This window comes from Amblyomma americanum, mitochondrion (assembly GCF_052857255.1).
Source record: "Amblyomma americanum mitochondrion, complete genome".
In the NCBI taxonomy this organism is placed as follows: domain Eukaryota; kingdom Metazoa; phylum Arthropoda; class Arachnida; order Ixodida; family Ixodidae; genus Amblyomma; species Amblyomma americanum.
Genome location: NC_027609.1, coordinates 1 through 14,709, shown reverse-complemented (window position 1 = coordinate 14,709; position 14,709 = coordinate 1). Strand labels below are relative to the sequence as shown.

The window sequence follows — 14,709 nt, the reverse complement described above, 5'->3', positions numbered from 1 at the left end:
AAATCTTAGAAATAAATTCGTTATTAAATTTGCAGTTTAAATTTTAAGATTTTACTTCGCAGAATATGATTACATCTATTTTAAATAAGGGGCGACAACCGGCTATCGCATTTACTGGACCGCATAGATGTAACAAAGGGTCATACTAAGTCCAACTCACATCTACTAATTAATAAATTCGGAGAAAGAAAATAGATGACTCATCTAGCTCAAAATCAGTACTGATTTAAATAAGGCGAAAAAGCCCAGTAAAGTCTGGCATACTTCTCTTTAATACATCCAGATGACCGATAGACACGAGTTGTGCGCGTAAAATAAAAATAGAAACGTTTCTATTTTTATTTGTAAATTAGGAATTTCAACTTGGCAGAAATATGCGTTAAATTTAGAATTTATTTATGAAAAAATATTCAGTTGAAATTAGACTTTTAGAAAATTTTTCTTTTTTATATTTTCAAAATATACACTTAAATAGTTAAAAAGTCTATATTATAGATAATAAAATAAAAAAAAGAAAATAAATTATGGTAATAAATTTTCTCATAATATCATAGGGGTATTCGATGGGTATAGCACCTAAAAAAGTTAGCAGAAAAAATGTGTTAACTAAAGCTCAGAAAATTATTTTTTTTAAATTATAAAAATAAAATGAAGAAATTTTATTTTTTATAAAAAAAGGTAAAATTATAATAATTATAATTGATATTATTAATGCTAATACTCCACCTAGTTTGTTAGGGATTGAACGTAAAATAGCATAAGCAAATAAAAAATATCATTCTGGCTGAATATGGGGGGGAGTAATCATAGGGTTAGCCATGTTAAAATTTTCTGCATCTATTATTCTATACGGGTACAGCAAAATAAATAAAGAAAATGGAATGACAACAAATAAAATTCCTAAAATATCCTTAATTGTAAAATAGGGATGAAAAGGAATTTTGTCAATATTTATTGAAACCCCTAAGGGATTTGATGAACCTTTTTCGTGAATAAGAATAATATGAGTAATAGATATTCTTAAAAGAAGAAAAGGCAGAATGAAATGAAGTGAAAAAAATCGAATTAATGTGTTATTATCAACTGAAAATCCCCCTCAAATTCAAAATGTTATAGATTGTCCAAAATATGGAATAGCTGAAATTAAATTTGTAATTACAGTTGCCCCTCAAAATGACATTTGTCCTCAAGGCAAAATATATCCTAAAAATGCTGTAGCTATAAGAATAAAAACAATGAAAAGACCTGAAAGTCAAACTTTATAAAAATAAAATGATGAATAATAAATTCCTCGTCCAATATGAATGTAAATTAAAATAAAAAAAAGAGAAGCTCCGTTTGCATGAATAGACCGAATTAATCATCCATAATTTACATCTCGTTGAATATGAGAAATTATGATAAATGCAGTAGTGATGTCACTTGAAAAATTTATTGCCAAAAAAAATCCTGAAATAATTTGAATTATTAAGCAAATTCCTAATAACGATCCAAAATTTCATATATATGAAATGTTTGAAGGAGAAGGAAGATTAATTAAGGGATTTAAAAGTTTTAACATAGGTTATAAACTTTTTATTGGAGAGGAAATTCAATTTAAATTTTTTAAAATTACCAGTAAAGTAACTAAAAGATAAATTATTAATAATAAAAATATATTTATGAATGAATAAAAATAAATTTTTATTAAATCTTGATTATAAATTTTTATAAATAATAAATCTAAATTCAATAATAAAATTATTATTCTAATAATTGAAATTTTAAAATTAAAGTTTATTTTTTTATTAGGACATAATCTTACTACATATATAAAAATAATTATTATTCCTCCCAGGATTATGAGAATAATAATTATGGAAAATAAAGAGTTATTAGAAATAATGTAGAAAAGAAATGAAATAAATAAAGTTAGTAAAATTACTGCAATCAATATTATTATAGGATGACTTATTGAAATTAATACTAAAGAAATTAGTAATAAAATTTTAATTTTCAGACAGAAAATAATATATATTTAAAGTATATAAATTTTGGAGATTTAAAGAGAGAATTTCTTTTCTGATGTTAAAAGGGAACTCCAATTTTGATTTACAAAATCAATATTTTTATTAAATTATTTCAACTTATGTTAATACTTTCTTTAATTTTATATATAATAGGACTTATATCATTAATTTTTAATCGTTTTCACTTAATTATAATTTTAATAAGAATTGAATTTATATATATGTCTATTATAAGTTTAATAATAATTGTATTTTCTTTTATTAATTTTGTTAATATTTTCATATTTTTAGTAAGAGTTGTTTGTGAAGCCGCTTTAGGATTAAGATTATTAGTCTTGTTAAGATATTTTTATGGAAATGAAATATTAAAATCAATAAGTTTATTAAAATGTTAAGTTTAATTTTTATAGGGGTTTTAATCACATGTTCTTCTTTTTTTCTTGAATTTAGAGTTTTAATGTTAATAATTTTATTAACATTAAAGGTAATTTTTATTAAATTGGTAAATGTTGAAAATGTTATTATTGAATATATATTTATAATAGATTTAATAAGATCAATAATAATTTTATTAACTATTTGAATTACATTTTTAATAATTCTTTCAAGATTTGCAAAAGAAGTTCAAAAAAATAAAATATTTTTATTTTATGTAACTTTTATAATATTACTTTTAATAATTTGTTTTACAGTAATAAATTTACTAGCATTTTATTTTTTTTTTGAATCAGTTTTGTTTCCTATTATTATATTAATTTTTGGCTGAGGGAATCAGCCAGAACGTTTACAGGCTGGTTTTTACATATTAATGTATACTATTTTTGGTTCATTTCCTATATTTGTAACAATTTTAATATATATGTATAAAAATAACACTTTAATTTACCCTTACATAGATTGAATTGAAAGTCAATTGGGGATTTTATTTATTTTTTTAATAATAGGGTTTTTAGTGAAGATTCCAATATTTTTATTTCATCTTTGACTTCCTAAAGCGCATGTTGAAGCGCCAATTTCAGGGTCAATAATTCTAGCAGGTGTTTTGTTAAAATTAGGAATTTACGGGATTTTTCGTTTTAAAAAATTTATAATAGTAGAGTTAATAAATTTTAGGGAAATTTTTGTTGTTGTATCAATTTGAGGAAGTGTGATAATTAGAATGTTTTGCCTTTATCAAACCGATATCAAATCTTTAATTGCCTATTCTTCAGTTTGTCATATAGGTGTAGTTTTAGCAGGAGTAATGAGATTTTGCATTTATAGAAGAATGGGAGCTCTTCTTTTAATAATTGGACATGGTCTTTGTAGTTCAGGGCTTTTTTGTTTAGCTAATATTATTTATGAACGGGTTTCAACTCGAAGAATACTTTTATTTAAGGGAATAAAATCAATTTTTCCTTCATTGACAATTTGATGGTTCTTATTTAGTATTATTAATATATCAGCACCCCTATCAATGAATCTTTTAGGTGAGTTATTTTTAAGATTAAGAATCCTAAAAATAAGAATTTTTTATTTTTTCCCGGTTATATTAATTATCTTTATAAGAGCATGTTATTCAATTTATATATATAGATATATCAACCATGGATATGGCTGGGTTCTCTGATCTTTGTCTCCTATTAATAGACGTGAATATTCAATTTTATTTTTCCATTTATTTCCTATAATTTTATGAATTCTAAAAATTTCTTTTTTTTGTAAATGAATTTAAGTCTAATTAGTTTATTTTAATAAAATTATAAATTGTGGATTTATAGATGATCTATTCATTAGACAATTTTCATAAATTGAAGTTTAATATTAATAATAATAAGCTTAATATTTGGTGAACTTTTTCTTGAAAGATTTTTTAAAAATAATATCATTGTATTAGAATACATTTTAATTTCTATTCAAAACTTAGATTTTAAGTTTTACTTTTTAATAGATTGAGTAAGAATACTATTTAGTATAGTAGTATTAATAATTTCAAGACTAGTGATTATATATAGAAAAAGTTATATACATAATGATAAGAATAAAAATTCTTTTTGTGTAATTGTTTTATTATTTGTGGCTTCGATAATTTTTTTAATTTTAATACCTAATATATTTTCAATTATTTTGGGGTGAGACGGATTAGGTTTAGTTTCCTATTGTTTAGTTATTTATTATCAAAGAGTAAATTCTTATAACTCTGGAATAATAACAGTGATTAGAAATCGGGTGGGAGATGTAATAATCATAATAAGAATAATTTTTTTTGTAAGATTTGGAAGATTTGATTTTCTTAGTTTTAATAAAATTGAACTAATTTGTGGAATTTTAATTTTAGTAGCTGGATTAACAAAAAGAGCTCAAATTCCATTTTCAGCTTGGCTTCCAGCTGCAATAGCAGCTCCTACTCCAGTTTCATCTTTAGTTCATTCATCAACTTTAGTTACAGCCGGAGTTTATATTTTAATTCGATTTAATTGTCTTTTTAAGTTAAATACTTTTTCCGAAATTTTAATAAAAATTGCATTATTAACCATATTAATAGCAGGAGTCAACGCTTTTTTTGAAACAGATTTTAAAAAAATTATTGCCTTTTCAACCTTAAGACAACTTTCAATAATAATAGTAATTTTATCTTTGGGTATAGCTGATATAGCATTTTTTCATTTAATTATACACGCTATTTTCAAGTCAATACTATTTTTATGCGCAGGGTTTATTATTCATTCCTTAAATGGTATTCAAGATATTCGAATGTTAGGAAATTTTTTCTTATTTAGTCCTGTAATTTCAAGATGTATAATAATTTCTATTTTATCTTTAATTGGATTTCCATTTATTGGGGGATTTTATTCAAAAGATTTAATTGTGGAATTTTTTTTTTTTAAGGTTGACAATTTTTTGTTAACTTTTGTACTAATTTTAGGAATTATATTTACTTTTTTTTATTGTTTCCGTCTCGGATATATTCTTCTTTTAAAAGGTTCAATAAATTTAATAATTTTCAAAGGTTCTTTTGACTTTTTTATAATAATTCCTATTATTATTTTATGTTTTATTATATTAATTTCTGGCAATTTTATTTTTTGAATAACAAATCCAAATTTAGGCTTAATTTTTATTAGAACTTTTTGAAAAATTATTACAATTTTATTACTTTTTATAACAATTTTATTATTTCAATTTCTAAAAGGATTACAAATTAATATTGATTTTTTTTATAAAATTTGATATTTAAGTAATTTGACTAGTTATTTATTTTTAATTGAAAGAAAAATATTTCTAAAAATTAGAATAAGAGATTGAACATGAATAGAAAATTTAGGCCCCAAGGCCTTGAAAGAAGATTTAACAAAATTATTTAATTTTAATTTCTGAGTTGAAAATCAAAATTTAAGTAAAATTTTATTAATAATTATGGTAACAATTATAGTAATTATGTGTTTTTATAGTTTAAATCAAAACATTACACTGAAAATGTAAAAATATTTTATTTAAAAACAAAATAACTTTTAGTGTAAAAGCACGAAAAATTTTGATTTTTTAGGAAATAAGTTTAATTATTAAAGTTAATTTTAGTAAAAGTCAAAATTACATTATTTATCCTATCAAGATAACCCTTTTATTCAGGCATTTTACTTCGCAGAATATGATTACATCTATTTTAAATAAGGGGCGACAACCGGCTATCGCATTTACTGGACCGCATAGATGTAACAAAGGGTCATACTAAGTCCAACTCACATCTACTAATTAATAAATTCGGAGAAAGAAAATAGATGACTCATCTAGCTCAAAATCAGTACTGATTTAAATAAGGCGAAAAAGCCCAGTAAAGTCTGGCATACTTCTCTTTAATACATCCAGATGACCGATAGACACGAGTTGTGCGCGTAAAATAAAAATTTTTTGAATTATAAGGAAAAAATATTTATATGCTGAACAATTAAATTTGGTTTAATAATAAAAAATTATATATTTTTTATGAACTTTATAAAAAATTTTACAGCAGAAAATAAAATTTATTTAATAATAAAAAATTATTGAAATTTATAATAAATCTTAGCTAATTTTGTGCCAGCAGCAGCGGTTAAACAAAAAAGATTTTTTTTTATTCTATTAATGTAAAATTAATCTTTAGGGAAAAAATTAATAATTAAAAAAGGTGAAATTTTTTAGTTAGTTTAATAAAACATTTAAATAAAAACTCCATTTTTAAAAACTAGGATTAGATACCCTATTATTAGGAATAATTCATTGTTAGTAAATATTAAATACGAAAACAAAAAATTATGGCGGTATCTTAAGCTTTTCAGAGGAATTTGCTCTTTTATGGATAAAACACCTAAATCTTACTAAAATTAGCAAGTTCAGTTTGTATACCACTATAAAAGTAATAATTAGTTATTATTACTTAAACTTTTAATTTAAAAAGAAAATTAAGTCAAGGTGCAGCAAAAATTTTAGGATGAAGTGAATTACAATGCTTTTTAGAAAAAAAAATTGAAATTTAATTTTAGGATTTGAAAGTAAAAATTTAATAAAATGATTTTTTGAATTAAGTTCTGAGATATGTACATATCGCCCGTCGCTCTTTTTCTAAAGATAAGTCGTAACAAAGTTAAAGTACTGGAAAGTGCTTTAGAAAATGAAATCAATATTTGATGTTTCATTTACAATGAAAATTAGTAAAATTACCATTTTTTTTCTCTAACTTTAATTATATATATATATATATATATATAAATTATTACAAATAATTTTTTTAAAAAATTAAATTTTTGAAAACCGAAGGGGAGACAGAAAAGAAGTAGAAAGTAAGTATTTGTACCTTTTGCATTAGGGTTTTTTAAAAAAAAATAAATTTTTATTTTTCTCGAAATAAATTGAGCTATTTAATTTTATATTATTTCTTGTTTTAAAAAGAAATTTAAATAATAAATAGAGGTGAAATTCTATTCAAAATTTAAGATATCTAGTTTTTAAAAAAAGATTAAAAATCTTTTTGTTTTAGTAATTAAATATTATAAATATAAACAGAAAATTTCTTTGGGGATAAGCTCAAAAATTTTAATTTAAAATTCTAAAATTTTTATTAAATAAGGATTAAAATTTTCCGGAAAATTTTAATAAATTCTTATTAAGGGGTTTTTAAAATAATTTAATGTTAAAAAAAAAAATTAACTGTTAATTTTTATAAAAATGACAAAATTAGTAAAATTACCATTTTTTTTTCAATTTTTTGAAATTTTAATTTTTTTAATTAATTTAAAGTAAATGAACTCGGCAATTTTTTTTCTTGACTGTTTAATAAAAACAACTCATTTAGAAAAATTAATTAAATGAAAATCCTGCTCAATGAATTATTTAAATTGCTGTAGTATTTTGACTATACAAAGGTATTGAAATAAGGCTTTAATTGAGCGCTAAAAGAATGGAAATACAAGAAAACTCTTTATTTACTTTAAAAATTAAAGTTATTTTTATTTGTGAAGAAACAATAATTTATATTAGGGACAAGAAGACCCTAAGAATTTTTAATAAAAAGTTATATTGAAATATGAAACTTTTTATTTTAATTGGGGCGATTTAACTAAATATTAAAAACTTTTTTAAAAAAAAATATGAACCGTTATTAACGGACACTTGGAAAAAATACTCTAGGGATAACAGCGTAATAATTTTTGATAGTTCTTATAGACAAAATAGTTTGCGACCTCGATGTTGGATTAGGATATTTTTTTAATGAAGAAGTTAAAAAAAAAAGTTTGTTCAACTTTTAATGTCCTACATGATCTGAGTTTAGACCGATGAGAATCAGGTTGGTTTCTATCTTAATATATAAAATTTATAAGTTAGTACGAAAGGAATACTTAAATAAAATTTTTTTATTAAGATCTTACAGTTTTTGCATCAATTTTTGGAATTGAAGTGGCAGAAATTGCGAAGAATTTAAGCTTCTTTAATGGAAATTTATTTCCCTTTAATAATTTTAAATTTTTTAGTTTTTAGCCTATTATTAATTATAGCATTAATTAGAATTGCTTTTTTTACTTTATTGGAACGAAAAATTATAGGTTATTGCCAAACTCGTAAAGGACCCAATAAAACTGGTCTTCAAGGCTTATTCCAACCATTTAGAGATGCAATTAAATTATTTAGAAAAGAAATAAATTTAATATTTTATTTAAACATAATCTTGTATTTAATTTCACCTTTATTAAGAATTACTTTAATATTAATATTATGATTAATTTTTTATTTTAAAAGCAATATTCTTAATTTAAATTTAACATTAATTTTTTTATTATGCATTTCTAGTATAAGAAGTTACTCAATTCTATTCGGAGGTTGGGCTTCAAATTCAAAATATTCATTAATTGGGGCATACCGAGGCTTTGCACAAATTATTTCATATGAAGTAAGTATAGCAATAATTTTGATTGGATTTTCTTTATTAATGGAAAGTTTTTCAGTTAATTTATTTTTAAAAACTCAAGAAAATTTGAGAATATTTATTTGTTTTCCAATAATAAGAATTATTTGGCTAGTAGTTGTTCTAGCAGAAACTAATCGAACACCTTTTGATTTAGCTGAAGGTGAATCAGAATTAGTTTCTGGGTTTAACATTGAATATGGCTCATGATTATTTGCTATTATTTTTATATCAGAATACGGAATGATTATTCTCATAACTATAGTTACAAATTTTATATTAATAGGTTTTAGAAATTTAAATAGTATAGCTACTTTATCTTTAATATTTTTATTTATTTTAATCCGGAGAACTTTTGTTCGTTATCGATACGATAATTTAATAATAATAGCATGAAAAACAATTCTACCCGTAACTATTCTTTTCTTTTTTGGAAGAATATTTTTGTTTTTTATCTGCTTTTACAGTTTTTGCATCAATTTTTGGAATTATTTAAATCCATAGGAATTATAACAATGAAAATGTTAAGTGTTTCTTACACTATTTAAATTTAAGACCAAAATGGGTTTCCATTAATTTTAGGTTAGAAGCCTAATTAAATTTGGTCTTTTAATAGGAAATGAATTCAATTATTTCATTAACAATGAAAAGCCTCAATTTTGGCTTCTATTAAAAAATAGAAAAGTTTCTAAATTCAGGCCGAAACTGAATGCGATTAATCGCTTTATTTTAAAACAGAAAAGGACAATTCAATTTCTAATTGCAAATTAGATTTTATTACTTTTAAATACTTTTCTATTTAACTCATTCAATTATTCCTCTTTTTCACTCAAATAAAAGGCCAAATAAAATAATTAAATTAATTAAAATAAAAGAAATAATTAGAGAAAAACTTTTATTTAAAAGAATGGGGTAAGGAAGAATAACAATAATTTCAATGTCGAAGACTAAAAATACAATTCCTAAAAAGAAAAATTTCAAAGAAAAGGGCACACGAGATAAAGAAAATGGGTCAAAACCGCATTCAAATGGAGATAGTTTTTCTTTTGATTTTAAGTTTTTTAAACCAAAAATAGTAAATAAAATATAAATTGAAAATACAATTAAAGGAATAATTATAACAAAAATTGTTTAATTTATTCTAAACTTATTAATTGGAAATTAATTGTACTTTTTATACTAATTAAACAAAAAATTCATCAATATATAAAAGTAAATAAAAATAATCATACAACATCAACAAAATGTCAATACCAAGCAGAGGCCTCAAACCCAAAAAAATGGCTAGTTGAAATTAAATTATTTTTAATTCGGAAGTAAGAAATAGATAGAAACAATGAACCAATAAGTACATGAATACCATGAAAACCTGTAGTTAAAAAAAAAGTGGATCCAAAAATTCTATCAGTAATTGAAAATTGAGCTTGGTAATACTCAAAAATTTGAAATAATGTAAATAAAACTCCCAACATAACAGTAATTTTTAATGAAAGTAAACATGAATTGTAATCCCCGTTCATGATTGCATGATGTGTTCAAGTAACTGAAATACCAGAAGAAATTAAAATAGTTGAATTCAATAAAGGAATTTCAAAAGGATTAAAAGGAATAATATTTTTAGGAGGCCATTGTCTCCCAATTTCAATATTTGGGGATAAACTTCTGTGAAAAAATGCTCAGAAAAAAGAAATAAAAAAAAAGACTTCAGATAAAATAAACAAAATTATTCCTAATTTAAGTCCTTGTAATACATAAATTGTATGATTTCCTTGAAATGATGCTTCTCGTGACACGTCTCGCCACCATTGATAAGACGAAAGAATTAAAGTCAAAATTGCAATAGAGACTAAATAAAAATTATTATTATTAAAATAATTTACAAATCCTAGAGTTAATGAAAATGCTGAAATAGATCTAGTTAAAGGTCAAGGTCTTTTTTCTACTAAATGAAAAGGATGAAATATCATAAGTTTTAAACTTCATTAATGTAAAGAGAAATCAAAGTTACAAAAACAAAACTTTGAATTATTGCAACAGCAGTTTCTAACAATAACAATAACACTATAATTATAAATATAATTGAAAAAAAAGAAATTCTAGTCATTATTATTGATGATAAAAGATGAATTAGTAAATGACCTCTAATTATATTAGCTGTTAAACGTACTGATAAAGTAATTGGACGAATTAAATTTCTCACAGTTTCAATTAAAACTATAAAAAAACTTAAAAAAAGTGGAGAGCCTAAAGGAACCAAATGTCTCATAGTTTTATTAAATTTGTTTATAATTCTAAACAAAATTAAAGATATTCAAAAAGGAAAAGCATAAAACATAGAAAATACTAAATGACTAGAAGGAGTAAAAATATAAGGTATAAGGCCTAAACTATTTCTGAATAAAATAATACAAAAAATTGAAAGAAAGAAAATAATATTTTTAAATTTTAAATGGTCAATGTTATTTTTAATTTCTTGAAAAAACTTTTTGAAAAGAGTTTTTCAAGAAATTAGAAATAAAGAAGAAGTTGATCAGAAAGGCAAAGGAATAATTACAATTCAGAAAATTAAAGTTATTCAATTTAATCTTAAAGAATTAGATGTTGATGGGTCAAAAATCGAAAATAGGTTATTTATCATTTAAAATTAATGTAAACTTTAATTGTTTCTTTTTTAGGTATTATTATTTTTATTTCCATTTTTAGAAAATAAATTGTTATTAAAATAATTAAGAAAATGGTTAGTATAATAGGTGTAATTATCATTCATCTTAAAGGAAATAATTGAGGCATAGAAAGACACTAATGTAATTAAAGAATGACATTCTTTTGTTATTTATTTTAACTAGACTTCCTCATTGAAAGTAAATTTTACTATTGTTTGGTTTAAGAGACCATCGCTTAAACTTCAGCCATTCAATGTATGTTGAGATAAATTTAATGAAATTTTTTATAGAAGTGACTTCTATTGAAATAGGTATAAATCTATGATTTGTTCCACAAATCTCAGAGCATTGACCGTAAAATATTCCAGGTCGTTTGGCAATTGAAAATGTTTGGTTTAATCGACCTGGAATAGCATCTATTTTTATACCAAGTGAGGGGATAGTTCAAGAGTGAATTACATCAGCTGATGAAATTAAAAATTTAATTGTTGTGTTAAATGGAATTATTACGTTATTATCGGTTTCTAAAAGTCGAAAAGAGTTTATTTCTAATTCTGTTTCAGGAATTATAAATGAATCAAATTCTTTATTAAAGTCTGAGTATTCATAAGATCAATATCATTGGTGACCAATAATTTTTAAGGATGTTTGGGCATGGAAGATTTCATCTGTTAAATATAAAAGATGAAGAGATGGTAAAGCAATAAAAATTAATGTAATTGCTGGGATAATTGTTCAAATAATTTCAATCTCTTGACCTTCTATTATTGATCGTCTTGTAAGGGAATTTGTTGTAATATTAAGAATTATATACATGGTAATAATTGTAATTGTAATAATAATTATTATTGAGTGATCATGAAAAAAGGCTATTTGTTCTATAATTGGGGAATTTATGTCAGGGAATGAAATTTGAGACCATGTTATCATAGGTTATGTTATTTAATAATAATGTTATTTTGATTAAAAGTATGCTCAGAAGGGGGAAAGTTTATTATTCATTCAATGGATGCAGAAGTTGATAGAGTTGAAAAAATTAATTTTTTTTCAATTAATGACATTCAAATAATAATAATTATTAAAATTACTCCTGATAAGGAAATAATAGAACCAATTGATGAAATCAGATTTCATTTTGAGAAAAAATCTGGGTAGTCAGAATAACGTCGTGGCATTCCTCTTAGACCTAGAAAATGTTGAGGAAAAAATGTTAAATTAACACCAATAAAAGTAATAAAAAATTGCCTTTTAGTAAAAATAGAATTAAAATTTATTCCAAATATAAGAGGAAACCAGTGAATGATTGCTCCTATAATTGCAAATACAGCTCCTATTGAAAGTACGTAGTGAAAGTGAGCTACAACATAGTATGTATCATGAAGAATAATGTCAATTGATGAATTGGCGAGTATAATTCCTGTTAGTCCCCCAATTGTAAATAAAAAAATGAATCCCAATCTTCAAAGAATTGGAGTATTGAATTTAATTTTAGTTCCATGCAAAGTGGCCAATCATCTAAAAATTTTAATTCCAGTTGGAACTGCAATAATTATTGTAGCTGATGTAAAATATGCTCGTGTATCTACATCTATGCCAACAGTAAATATATGATGAGCTCATACAATAAACCCTAAAAGGCCAATAGCCAGTATGGCATAAATTATACCTAAATTTCCAAAAGGCTCTTTTTTCCCTGTATGAAAACAAATAATATGGGAAATTATCCCAAATCCTGGAAGAATTAGAATATAAACTTCTGGGTGGCCAAAAAATCAAAATAGATGTTGATATAAAATTGGATCTCCTCCCCCTGAAGGATCAAAAAATGAGGTATTAAAATTCCGATCTGTAAGTAATATGGTAATTGCTCCAGCTAAAACTGGGAGAGACAGGAGGAGGAGAATGGTAGTAATAAACACTGATCATACAAATAAAGGGATTCGCTCTATTGTCATTCCAATGGAGCGTATATTAATAATTGTAGTAATAAAATTAATTGAACCTAAAATAGATGAAGCCCCAGCTAAATGAAGTGAAAAAATAGCTAAATCCACTGAAGGACCATAATGAGAAATGTTTGATGACAATGGGGGGTAAACTGTTCAGCCGGTTCCGGCTCCGGATTCCACAAGAGAAGAGTTGATTAAAAGACAAAGAGATGGGGGAAGAAGTCAAAAACTTATATTATTTATCCGAGGAAAAGCTATATCTGGAGCTCCAAGCATAATGGGTACAAGCCAGTTTCCGAATCCTCCGATTATAATTGGTATAACTATAAAAAAAATTATAATAAATGCATGGGCTGTTACAATAACATTATAAATTTGATCATTTCCAATTAATGTACCGGGTTGGCCTAGTTCTATTCGAATTAAAATTCTTATAGATAATCCCGCTATTCCGGCTCACCTTCCAAAAATCAAGTATATTGTTCCAATGTCTTTGTGATTTGTTGAGTATATTCATCGCGGTAAAATGACTGAATTTTAGGTGATAAATTGTAAATTTATTTATGGATAATTTCCTTTTGCTAAGATTTAAAAATTTTTATTTTTTACTTTGAAGGTAACTAGTTTTATTAACTTAAAATCTTAAATAATTATTAAATTTAAAATAAAAATGCATAAAATTATGTTTAAATTAAAAATAAAATTTTTATTTATTGTTTTATTTTTAAAAAGATTTTTTGTGTTTAAATAATTTAAAAATAATGTTGGTGTTAAAATTCGTATATAAAAGAAAATATTAATTATTGATGAAATAATTAAAATTGTTACTGTAACTCTAGAATTTTGAATTAAGAAAAAAATAGAGATTAATTTAATTAAAAAACCTAAAAATGGTGGTATTCCCCCCAGAGATATTATTATAAAAATTAATGAAATTTTATTAGAGTAATTTTTATTAAGATTAAAAAAGTCCATGATATAGTTAAAATTTATTTTTTTTAAAAGGAAAGAAATTTTGTAAATTAAGATTGAGTAAATTAATATATATGAAATTCAAAAGTTACTTTTTACGAAAATTAATCTTAACACTCAACCTTGATGTGAAATAGACGAAAAAATTAAGATTTTTTTAAATGTTTTTGAATTAAGAGCTAAAAGAGATCCAAGTAATGAAGAAATTAGAATAAAAAAAATTATAAATTTTATTAAAAAATTTGTTAAAACAAAAAGTGGAATTAATTTTTGTATTGTTAAAAGTATAAAAAGAGAGGGAAAGTTAATTATTTCTCTAAGAGAGGTAAGTCAAAAATGGAAAGGAATTAAAGCCAATTTAATTATTATTGAAACATTTATAATAGATTTGAATAAAACTCTTTCTAAAATAAGAAAATTTAAACTGCTGAAAAAGAATAGTGATGAAGAGAAAGATTGAATAATAAAATAGGTAATTATTAAATTTGAATTAATAATTTTTTTGTTATTTAAAATTGGAATAAATAATAATAAATTTATTTCTATTATTAACCAAAAAATAAACCATGAGGATGAAGAAAAAGAAATAAAAATTGTTAATAAAATTAATCATATTATTATATTTTTAAAAAAAATTAACAAAGGAATGAATCATTTTTGGGGTATGAACCCACTAGCTTTAAAATTTAGCTTACTTTGTT

At 23.2% G+C, this 14,709-nt stretch overlaps 13 protein-coding genes and 24 non-coding genes across 37 annotated transcripts, besides 2 other annotated features; 14 read left to right on the top strand and 23 right to left on the bottom strand. All coding sequences in view use genetic code 5, as the record gives it.

Moving 5' to 3' along the window:
- trnC lies at positions 1–51 on the bottom strand. The gene has a single exon. It is a non-coding gene; the product is annotated as a tRNA-Cys (tRNA).
- A 3-nt stretch (positions 52–54) lies between these two features.
- Positions 55–357: a sequence feature (control region 2).
- trnL1 lies at positions 358–420 on the top strand. Its single transcript has one exon. It is a non-coding gene; the product is annotated as a tRNA-Leu (tRNA).
- Positions 421–422: 2 nt separating this feature from the next.
- trnS2 lies at positions 423–485 on the bottom strand. The gene has a single exon. It is a non-coding gene; the product is annotated as a tRNA-Ser (tRNA).
- CYTB (cytochrome b) lies at positions 486–1,561 on the bottom strand. Its single transcript has one exon. A coding segment is annotated over exon 1 (1,076 nt).
- Positions 1,562–1,564: 3 nt separating this feature from the next.
- On the bottom strand, positions 1,565–1,993 carry ND6 (NADH dehydrogenase subunit 6). Its single transcript has one exon. It carries the CDS (start codon positions 1,991–1,993, stop codon positions 1,565–1,567), a length of 429 nt encoding a protein of 142 aa, YP_009159628.1.
- A 7-nt stretch (positions 1,994–2,000) lies between these two features.
- trnP lies at positions 2,001–2,065 on the top strand. The gene has a single exon. It is a non-coding gene; the product is annotated as a tRNA-Pro (tRNA).
- On the bottom strand, positions 2,066–2,126 carry trnT. Its single transcript has one exon. It is a non-coding gene; the product is annotated as a tRNA-Thr (tRNA).
- A 2-nt stretch (positions 2,127–2,128) lies between these two features.
- Positions 2,129–2,404, top strand: ND4L (NADH dehydrogenase subunit 4L). Its single transcript has one exon. It carries the CDS (start codon positions 2,129–2,131, stop codon positions 2,402–2,404), a length of 276 nt encoding a protein of 91 aa, YP_009159627.1.
- ND4 (NADH dehydrogenase subunit 4) lies at positions 2,398–3,723 on the top strand. Its single transcript has one exon. The coding sequence runs from the start codon at positions 2,398–2,400 to the stop codon at positions 3,721–3,723; it is 1,326 nt and encodes a 441-aa protein (YP_009159626.1).
- On the top strand, positions 3,724–3,788 carry trnH. The gene has a single exon. It is a non-coding gene; the product is annotated as a tRNA-His (tRNA).
- On the top strand, positions 3,789–5,430 carry ND5 (NADH dehydrogenase subunit 5). Its single transcript has one exon. A coding segment is annotated over exon 1 (1,642 nt).
- trnF lies at positions 5,431–5,491 on the top strand. Its single transcript has one exon. It is a non-coding gene; the product is annotated as a tRNA-Phe (tRNA).
- Positions 5,492–5,494: 3 nt separating this feature from the next.
- Positions 5,495–5,561, top strand: trnQ. Its single transcript has one exon. It is a non-coding gene; the product is annotated as a tRNA-Gln (tRNA).
- A 3-nt stretch (positions 5,562–5,564) lies between these two features.
- trnI lies at positions 5,565–5,628 on the bottom strand. The gene has a single exon. It is a non-coding gene; the product is annotated as a tRNA-Ile (tRNA).
- Positions 5,629–5,931: a sequence feature (control region 1).
- On the top strand, positions 5,932–6,631 carry rns. Its single transcript has one exon. It is a non-coding gene; the product is annotated as a 12S ribosomal RNA (ribosomal RNA).
- Position 6,632: 1 nt separating this feature from the next.
- trnV lies at positions 6,633–6,694 on the top strand. Its single transcript has one exon. It is a non-coding gene; the product is annotated as a tRNA-Val (tRNA).
- On the top strand, positions 6,695–7,917 carry rrs. Its single transcript has one exon. It is a non-coding gene; the product is annotated as a 16S ribosomal RNA (ribosomal RNA).
- On the top strand, positions 7,914–7,977 carry trnL2. Its single transcript has one exon. It is a non-coding gene; the product is annotated as a tRNA-Leu (tRNA).
- On the top strand, positions 7,978–8,928 carry ND1 (NADH dehydrogenase subunit 1). The gene has a single exon. It carries the CDS (start codon positions 7,978–7,980, stop codon positions 8,926–8,928), a length of 951 nt encoding a protein of 316 aa, YP_009159624.1.
- On the bottom strand, positions 8,914–8,974 carry trnE. The gene has a single exon. It is a non-coding gene; the product is annotated as a tRNA-Glu (tRNA).
- Positions 8,975–8,976: 2 nt separating this feature from the next.
- Positions 8,977–9,032, bottom strand: trnS1. The gene has a single exon. It is a non-coding gene; the product is annotated as a tRNA-Ser (tRNA).
- trnN lies at positions 9,033–9,097 on the bottom strand. Its single transcript has one exon. It is a non-coding gene; the product is annotated as a tRNA-Asn (tRNA).
- On the bottom strand, positions 9,098–9,154 carry trnR. Its single transcript has one exon. It is a non-coding gene; the product is annotated as a tRNA-Arg (tRNA).
- Positions 9,155–9,159: 5 nt separating this feature from the next.
- trnA lies at positions 9,160–9,221 on the bottom strand. Its single transcript has one exon. It is a non-coding gene; the product is annotated as a tRNA-Ala (tRNA).
- Positions 9,222–9,552, bottom strand: ND3 (NADH dehydrogenase subunit 3). The gene has a single exon. A coding segment is annotated over exon 1 (331 nt).
- On the bottom strand, positions 9,553–9,613 carry trnG. The gene has a single exon. It is a non-coding gene; the product is annotated as a tRNA-Gly (tRNA).
- COX3 (cytochrome c oxidase subunit III) lies at positions 9,614–10,391 on the bottom strand. Its single transcript has one exon. A coding segment is annotated over exon 1 (778 nt).
- A 5-nt stretch (positions 10,392–10,396) lies between these two features.
- ATP6 (ATP synthase F0 subunit 6) lies at positions 10,397–11,062 on the bottom strand. Its single transcript has one exon. The coding sequence runs from the start codon at positions 11,060–11,062 to the stop codon at positions 10,397–10,399; it is 666 nt and encodes a 221-aa protein (YP_009159621.1).
- Positions 11,056–11,214, bottom strand: ATP8 (ATP synthase F0 subunit 8). The gene has a single exon. It carries the CDS (start codon positions 11,212–11,214, stop codon positions 11,056–11,058), a length of 159 nt encoding a protein of 52 aa, YP_009159620.1.
- Positions 11,215–11,276, bottom strand: trnD. The gene has a single exon. It is a non-coding gene; the product is annotated as a tRNA-Asp (tRNA).
- On the bottom strand, positions 11,277–11,343 carry trnK. Its single transcript has one exon. It is a non-coding gene; the product is annotated as a tRNA-Lys (tRNA).
- Positions 11,344–12,017, bottom strand: COX2 (cytochrome c oxidase subunit II). Its single transcript has one exon. A coding segment is annotated over exon 1 (674 nt).
- An 8-nt stretch (positions 12,018–12,025) lies between these two features.
- COX1 (cytochrome c oxidase subunit I) lies at positions 12,026–13,564 on the bottom strand. Its single transcript has one exon. The coding sequence runs from the start codon at positions 13,562–13,564 to the stop codon at positions 12,026–12,028; it is 1,539 nt and encodes a 512-aa protein (YP_009159618.1).
- On the top strand, positions 13,557–13,620 carry trnY. The gene has a single exon. It is a non-coding gene; the product is annotated as a tRNA-Tyr (tRNA).
- On the bottom strand, positions 13,619–13,680 carry trnW. The gene has a single exon. It is a non-coding gene; the product is annotated as a tRNA-Trp (tRNA).
- ND2 (NADH dehydrogenase subunit 2) lies at positions 13,681–14,644 on the bottom strand. Its single transcript has one exon. A coding segment is annotated over exon 1 (964 nt).
- Positions 14,645–14,709, bottom strand: trnM. Its single transcript has one exon. It is a non-coding gene; the product is annotated as a tRNA-Met (tRNA).